We start from the raw sequence: 8641 nt of genomic DNA, 5'->3' as shown, positions 1-8641 counted from the left end.
TGGTGCGTGTCTACTGTGTTTACAAATACAACCAAGGTAATTAGCCATGATGAACAAATAAAAAGAGCTGCAACACTTCCAAAGTCATCAAATGTGACCTTTTATTGTGTATGTGTATGTGTATGACAGCACAGGTAACATTTTGACCTACATAGGACCTCCGCAGCAAGATCAGTTGTGAAGGACAGTATCCACTCAAAGCGGCTTCATAGTAAAATAAATATTAAACTAGGCTTCAAAGTGACTTGCCCATTTGTGCAACAGCTGTAGAAATAGAGACATTTTCAAGTATGATGTATCTAAATATGGATATTGTTTTTTTAAAATATCCCTTTGACTCTTACAAAAGATCTTCAATTTACTAGTGCATATAAAATATTTTTTTGCAACAACAAATAACATAAGCACACAGACCTCTCATATCCATTGATTGTGGATTGTGGGTTTGGAGATGTATCATCTTCTAGAAATGTTGGGTTGTCCATGGGATAAATACTGTAATACTGTGGTGGGCACAGTTGTGATGTTGTCCCATTTCCCACACTGGGAATTGGTGGTACTGATGTGGCACTCATTGGAAAACCATCTTGAGTTGTGTAGGGAGGAGGGATGTACTGGACCACAGTGGCACCATGAAAGGTGATAGGTTGATTTATCCCAGTAAAGACAAAGGACTGTGCTCCAGAAGGCTGCTCTGTGTCTAGTGCTGTCTCCTCACTGTTTTTACATGATTTACAGGAAAGCATTTTAAACTTGCACACTGAAATAAGGGCAAAAGTCACACCCACTGACAACAAAATAGGTCCCAACAACTGAGTCCATTCAAACCTTTCAAATCCTTCGCGTCTTATCCACCCCATCACTGTGAAGGTGATACCAACCAGTCCCAAAAAAATTCCAGAAAACAGCAAAGTAGCCCCTGCTTTGTCGCCATCTGACACCTGTGTATCGTGCCTATTGCTTTGATAAGGGGTTACTGAGAAAACATTGAAGGAAAAGTCATCCACTGGCTGGCTGTTATTCTGTTCCATTCTTCGGAAGCAACTGTGTCTTGTTACCGGTTAGAAAGAAATCTCTAACAGCTTGCTGGGGTAAAAGTTCAGTCTGCTTGTAAGAACAACCCGTTTAAATGATTACAGCAGTTCTTTTTATTAAAGCGTAGACTTTAGCAGTAAAGAGCAAAGGTCTGAGCAGCGGAGCTGAAACACTCTGCATAGTTAGTACTTGAGGTTTTTTTTTTCTAAATAAACTATACATTTATGCACACAAATATATGCAGAAGTATAATGTATAAAAAATCTGCTGAATAACAAGCCAGTTCCAAAAGCATTAATACCGTATTGGCTCGAATATAGGCCAGACTTTTTCCCCCCACTTTAAGTCTTTAAAGTGGGGGTGCGGCCTATATTCGGGGTCTAGCGCCGGGGGCAGGCAGCAGGTTTAGGATACAGATCCCCCGCAGCGGTGCAGGGGACCTGCATCCTACTCCCCGATACGCTCAGACAGCCTCCCCTGCCAGCACTTTCCACGGGAGGGGGGGTGCCGGCTGCGGAGGTTGTTTACCCACATCGCCGCAGCTGGTGACCGTCCGCACGATGCGTTTTACCTCTGCCCCCAAGACTTACCAAAGCAGACTCCCGGGTGTCTTGCGGGGCCAGCGGGGGACATCTATGCAATACACGTATACAACTTCCGGAATTTGTATACGCGTATTGCATAGATGTCCCCCGCCGGCCCCGCAAGACAGCCGGGAGTCTGCTCTGGTAAGTTGGGGGGGGCAGAGTGGCAGCATATCTCGGGGGGGGAGGAGGAGGACAGTGGCAGCATATCTCGGGGGGGAGGACAGTGGCAGCATATCTCAGGGGGGGGGGACAGTGGCAGTATATCTCGGGGGGGGAGGACAGTGCCAGCATATCTGGGGGGGGACAGTGGCAGTATATCTCGGGGGGGAGGAGGACAGTGGCAGCATATCTCGGGGGGGAGGAGGACAGTGGCAGGATATCTCGGGGGGGGAGGAGGACAGTGGCAGTATATCTCGGGGGGGGAGGACAGTGGCAGCATATCTCGGGGGGGGGGGAGACAGAGTGGCAGCATGTTTTTTTGGTGCTTTTAAAAAGAAAAAAACTTTTTCTTTAAAAAAGCACCAAACTTTTAGGGTGCGGCCTATATACGGGGGCGGCCTATATCCGAGCCAATACGGTAATATCTGGTAACTGCATTAATCTTGGTTTAATGGAGAAAAAAGTACAAAAACAATGGCCAACCAAGTGTTAGGGCCAACAGTAATTTGCCTGCATGTATAAATAGTTAATGATATATCTTGGTAAAGAGACTTAAGGCAAATACTTTTTATGTACTTCGGACTCCCAGTGTAAATATTGGCCTTATGTAAGCTCCTGACAATTATATTAAGAAACGTTGTGTCCATTCTGCCTTTAGACTGACTTACACAAAGTCCAAAGGTTCCTACTTATACTCTCAAGTACTTGCCAAACAACATCTAACAAACATGGAGGCTGTACAAGAGAATATGTTCATATTCAAAATCCATGCAAATAACACAGAGCGTGCATGGAAGGCCTGTCATCATTCTGAGTGACTGTCATATGAGAGATCGCGGACAAATTTACTTTCACAATTCACACACCTGGTAGATTCCTTACAATTCATGTATTTAACATAATAGAAAAAATACTACAAAAAAAAACAATTGTATCATTAAAATAACATAGGGTCAAACTTAGAACTACAATGTGCACAGGAACTGCAGTCATATCCACATAGTTAAATTGCTCTGAACAGTGAACACCCTAGCAGAGATAACTATTTAATGTCAAATAAGTGAAAATATATATATATGTCTTAATTTAATTACTGGTACAGTATGTACCTAAAAGTTAGTAAGCTTGCAAGCACAGGGCTCTCCTCTCCATCTGTACCAGGATGTCTTGACATAAGTTGATCCTATTGTCAAATTGTACATGGTCAGTTTTAGTGTTATTTTTCACTTTCCCTATTTTAATAGCAGTAATAGGTCTGCCGGGGCACTAAAAATAAACATAATGTATCCAGTGTAGTGGAAAAACACTTTTTTGCTGAGGTGCCTGAATTGACAGCCTTATAGTATTTTTACAGCAGAGACGGGAGGCTTTTTTTGTTGAGTAGAGAAGTCAATTTCAAAGTTATGTGCTTTCTGTCCCCCCACACCCCCTCTCCTCCAATCCGAGGAATCAGTATGGATATTTCTCTACCGTCTGGAGAAGCGAAACGCTTATGATAGTTATCTCTCTAGTTTATCGTGTAATTTCGGGCACACCCTACCACTTCTTTGCACATTTTTTCATTTTCCTTCTAGTCTGAGACAATTGAGTTGTGAGGTGCTACTTAGTTTATATTTGATGCTGTGTGTATATATTTGTTGCATTGCATTACTTAATTCATGCCTCAAAATGTGCTTAAACCCTCCACAATATCTCTATTCTTATTCCATACCTTATGTTTCCCTTCACTCCATTCCTTCCACAGTGTAAGCTTGTGAACAGGGCCCTCTTTACCTAATGTATTGGTTTGTCTCAGTCTTTCAATTTCAATACAACTAGTCTTGTTGTATCCTTTGAATGTATGTATTATGAGAAATGCTGAGTAAATTGTTGGCTATATAAATAGGGAAAGTGTTTACTATGGAAACATGAGAAAGCCTTAGACCTTTCCCGTACATGAAACACTTTCCTAATCACCCACCTAGACTTTCAGACTGGACAATCATGCCTCCATAAGGGTTCCTGGTGTCTCACCTGCTCAACGATCCAGGACGATCTGCTTCTAGAGTTCCTCTTAAAGAAAGCTTTGATTCCTGTATCTTTACCCCTGTTTTTGTAGTACCCAAGCCATCAGGCAAACTAAGACTTATCCTAGATCTTCGTTTCATCAACAGATTAATTTGTCACAGTCAGTTCAAGATGGAAACTACTTGTTTCACAGAGGAAATCCGCTAAGCTAACATTCTATATTTATATATTTTTCACATCCTGATTTTTCCTTCCTAACAGATTGTTTTTGAGGGTAGTGGTTCCCATGTTTTCCAGTTCCAAGCTTTGCCCTTCGGGATCTCTTGTATGATTTTTTCTACTTCCCTACCGAAAGGGTCACCAGGAAAATCAATTAAGATTGTGTATCTGTGATCCGCGGACCACATCAGTTTGCTTCTACAGGACGATTATGTTCATCAAGGACCGATCCCACATTGCGATCCTCAGTCACTGAGATTGACGACTTAGATATCAAGCATAGATTGCTCTTAGCATTGAGCCTTTTCTTCTGTGTCAGACGCCATGCTGCTCAGTAGGACGCTTGTGACTTCCTTGAAGTACATGAACATATAGAAATTATTTTCTTCCTGGCTCCTGCCCAATTAGTGCTCACCTACTTATATTTTTGAGTTCTTTCAGCAAGGCTTAGAGGCAAACTACCCTCCGGGTCAAAATCTTTGCCTTAAATCAGCCAGTTACAATAATTATCTACTCAGTAGAACTTTGTTCTTCCAAAAAGGACAGGGAGATTTTTCTACTTCCTCCAGAATTCAGACCCATGGTTGTGTCATCCATTCTGTCCGTTTCACCAGAACAGGAAGGAATGCCTTCTTCACACTCCTGATGTCAAATGGTGCTTGCTTATTTACAGCCTATGACTTGGCCCCATTTGTTTAATACAATACCATTAGGACATTTATACATGTGTGGAAAAAAAACACATTATCTAGTCCTGCAAATCCTAGTAGCAGACCTGTATGCATCAGTTGATTGGAGTTTTATTCCTTGATGAAAAGTGAACTGCCATTAACCCTTGGAATGAACTGATAAAGATGAAATATGTAATCCTGACACCACTACGAGACAGTGACAATATTAAAACTCTGCGATCTTGGTGTCTCATTAAAACACTTGTTAGTTATGAGGCAGCTCTGTATAGGACTAAATATATATGAAAAGCATATTTACCTGCAATACATATCCACATATACTGTGTATATATATATATATATACTGTGTATATATATATATATATACTGTGTATATATATATATATACTGTGTATATATATATATATATATACTGTGTATATATATATATATACTGTGTATATATATATATATACTGTGTATATATATATATATATATACTGTGTATATATATATATATATATACTGTGTATATATATATATATATATATACTGTGTATATATATATATATATATACTGTGTATATATATATATATATATACTGTGTATATATATATATATATATATATATATATATATATATATATATATATATATATTATATATATATATATAGATAGAAAACCAGGATTTCAGTCAATCTGTTACTACTGAGAGTTTGAATAAGTTTTATAAAAAAAATACATGTGAATCTAGATGCTTATGTTACAAGAAGATAACTGCAACACAGAACAATTCATTTAAATTTTATTTTGAAAGTTGTATGGTTTTCTTGATAAAAAGATCTCAATTCTTTGTATATGGTTGTTCAATAAATAACATTAACTTCATATTAATTGAAAAAAATTGCAACAATTTACTGGTTGTTTGCCTGCTAAATAACAGAGCTATAGTATCATTTTCTTAGAATTATACTCTTTTATAGAAATTTTTGTACAAACAAACAAACAAACAAAACATAGGTTTGCAGAAACTAAACATTCAATTGAATAGCAATTTGGAACATTTACCTATACAGCTTGAAAATTCAGGTTTCCAAACCTGTGGAAACAATGGCATCTAGGACAAATAATTAAATTAGATCCTATACAAATTCACAGTTAAAAATATATCCATATTGGACAATAAAGCAAACCTGATGAGGGATTTAAACTAATTCTTTTAAATATACATCACAGTCCAGATACTGGACAATACATCTGTTTTGATCAGTATGGCTTATCTATCTTATCACCTCGGCAGCATGTCTTGACTTTTCCTTTCTCAAAGGCAAGACTTTGTTTTTTTAAGATTGTCCATCCATAGAGCTTCAACCACAAACCACGTTTGCAGAATTCCTAGTTCAATAAGTGATCTAGACCAAATACTTTAATGGAGCATCTGCCAATACAGGCCTCCAACTAGCATCTTCACACACCAGTTTCAAGCACTGATCGATCACACAGCAGGGTCATGTAGCACAATAAAGACCCATTTGTAAAAACAGTTGAGCAAAGTCCAACTACTTCTGCTAAAACCTTTGTCTAAAACAGAATTTTCTGTAAATTGTTCAGTTTCACATGGAAGCGTGTGGTTCAAGCTGAGAAGCATCTGGAACAGAAGAAGATGACGGCGATGAAGTCTGTATAGGATCAGCCTGAGTAGAATCTTTCTCCTCATACTTTGGAGGTGGTTCAGAAGGAAAATATACATTGGAATAAACCTCAGTGGACTGACTCGGCAGAGAAATGGTATATATATTTTCACGTTCACTTCCATGGAAATCATGATGAGGTCTGCAAAAAAAAAAAAAAATAAAATAGGATTTTGTTTACAGAAAAATTTGGGAAGATTTATACAGACAAAAATGTAGATATTTCTAAATGTTATTTAGCAGCGATCCAGTTCACCCACATACAAGCACTACAATTAAATAAAATAGACACAGTCTTTAAAAAGTTTCTTTATCAGCTAAAGTAAAGAAGCACTGTGCAACAGAGGGGCTTACCTTATATTAAAAATGCTGCTGTATGAAGGTGGGTTCTCACTCATAGGACTTGCAGATGCTGAGGGGGTCTCTGCGAAATATGGAGGTGGGGGTGGTGGGAATATTATGACGGCGTCACCTGGAACGGCACAAGAAAGACGATACTTAGAAATGGAAATGCTAAAATACTGGTACCAGAGGTATCAAGCCTAAAAGCTAGCACTGCAATGGTTAGTACGCAAACTCATTATCGTAAGTATTAAGATGCAGGTCGGACTTCCGCCAGGAAAGGCACTGCAAAACTAAATATTTATCCAAATACGTCAATGCACATTAAAAAGTTCTAGCAACATCGCTTTTGTTGACTTTAGTTAGAACTATGGCTTAAGAAAATGAACTTTATAGCAGACATTACGAGAGAAACTACTGTTATAGACAGCAGCAGGTAGATGGACTTCTTCCTATAGGACGGCACATGGCAAGTGAAATGTTTCTGTCAGTATGAAAGCAAATCTTACAAGCCTTTCCTAGGCAGGCAATTGGGTGGAACAGGCACCTAATCCTCAGCAGACAATCAAGCAGGAAATATCTTCAATTTTCTAATTTAACAACTTTATTGGCATAAAGATGCAAATCTTGGAAAAGAGACAGGTGCAATGATTGAACTTAATTACAGAGGACAAATTAAGGTGGAGGCCCTATGTTTTAATAGCTAATGCATTTAGAGAAATTATTTTTGCTTGTGTCGAAAGAAACAGGCTATCTGTGCCTGACCATCCCACACAAACCTGGACACAAGGCTCCCATGTGCAACTCTGATTTGCTTACAGTTTGCAAACAATGGTATGGCGTTCCTGCACACGTGATAGGTCGAAGATCTGCGTAAAATGATAAAGGTAAAATAAAGACATGTACACTTACCCACAGTTATATGAAATGGTTCATTTGTCGGGGTTTCGGGTTCCTCATCAGAGTCATTGGCATCACTGAGATTATGCTTTTTCTTGATATGGGCAGCCACGAAGAAACACAACCCAATTAGTACAATCACTGGTCCCATTATTTGCAGAGAAAGAAATCCACAGTTTTTGTAAGTTGCGTCTGTTCCATTAACATTTGGAGATACAGAGTTGCAGCCTGGTATCCAAACTCCCAGGACACTAATGAGTATTCCACAAATTACAAACAAGATCCCAAATATTAGGTATTGGATAAATTGCCGACTTTCACCACAGAGGAAGTTGCTGTCTGGGTCTGTCTGGTCTCCTGCCAATTCTCTCCTCCTTCTCTCCAGTCTGGCTCTAGATCTTGCCATCAGCAGAGATGCCAGTCCTATCACGGCAAGCGATGGACCCAGTACTTTGAAGGTCATGCTGCAGCTGGAGAAGTTGTCTGACTGGCATGACTGAAACCCAAAGATGGAAAGTGCAAATCCGGCACAGAACAGCACCCCACCCAACACAAACAGGAAAAAAATTATTTTGCTGGCCCATCGAGGGCTGTGTGACCCGAACGCAAACGAGAAGAAAGGGGGCTGCATGATGAGTGAATTACTTTTTGTAAGGAGTCCCAAGACAAAAAAAGTCTAGCAGTACCTGAAAAGGAAAGAATGGAGGATGGATTTTACACAGACTATAAGATTACATCATCCCCTTTAACAAAAGGATCGTATATGATAAGTTACAAAACAAACAGCACACTTAAATGAATTAGGCGAAGGACAGCATTCTAACAAGTGACGCAATTCCAATGCAGCAGTTCGCTTTTAACAGGTTCTAGAAAATGAATGTGGCCCATTTCTAACATACACAGAACAGAGCAAGAGATCAGCACATACCCAGAGAGTCTTTTAGGTTAAAATGCAGCGCAGTCGCAGCGGTTCAGCACCTTGATGAGCAGCATAGCCATGAAAAATTAAACAGGACTCGCCAAGCTT

The 8641-nt window shown here is 39.3% G+C and overlaps 1 protein-coding gene across 1 annotated transcript; it reads right to left on the bottom strand.

Annotated features, from left to right (window-relative positions):
- Nucleotides 1-6294: 6294 nt before the first annotated feature.
- LOC149303097 (transmembrane protein 171-like) lies at nt 6295-8245 on the bottom strand. Its single transcript, XM_089481838.1, has 3 exons — nt 7627-8245; nt 6727-6844; nt 6295-6514 (listed from the first exon to the last, which is right to left on the bottom strand). The coding sequence occupies exons 1-3, from the start codon at nt 8243-8245 to the stop codon at nt 6295-6297; spliced, it is 957 nt and encodes a 318-aa protein (XP_089337964.1).
- Nucleotides 8246-8641: the final 396 nt, after the last annotated feature.

Source organism: Sceloporus occidentalis, unplaced genomic scaffold (assembly GCF_023333645.1).
Source record: "Sceloporus occidentalis isolate IW3139 unplaced genomic scaffold, rSceOcc1.0.p SCAF_16, whole genome shotgun sequence".
NCBI classification, from domain to species: domain Eukaryota; kingdom Metazoa; phylum Chordata; class Lepidosauria; order Squamata; family Phrynosomatidae; genus Sceloporus; species Sceloporus occidentalis.
The sequence above is the reverse complement of the archived record's forward strand: the minus strand, read 5'-3'. Positions and strand labels throughout refer to the sequence as shown.

Excerpts from the sequence above, each read along its gene's own strand:
- LOC149303097 (XM_089481838.1), bottom strand. The coding sequence starts at position 8,245 with ATGCAGCCCCCTTTCTTCTCGTTTGCGTTCGGGTCACACAGCCCTCGA. Across the intron at positions 6,845-7,626 it reads ACCATTTCATATAACTGTGG|GTGACGCCGTCATAATATTC; the intron begins GTAAGTGTACAT and ends GTGCCGTTCCAG. Across the intron at positions 6,515-6,726 it reads AGCAGCATTTTTAATATAAG|ACCTCATCATGATTTCCATG; the intron begins GTAAGCCCCTCT and ends TTTTTTTTGCAG.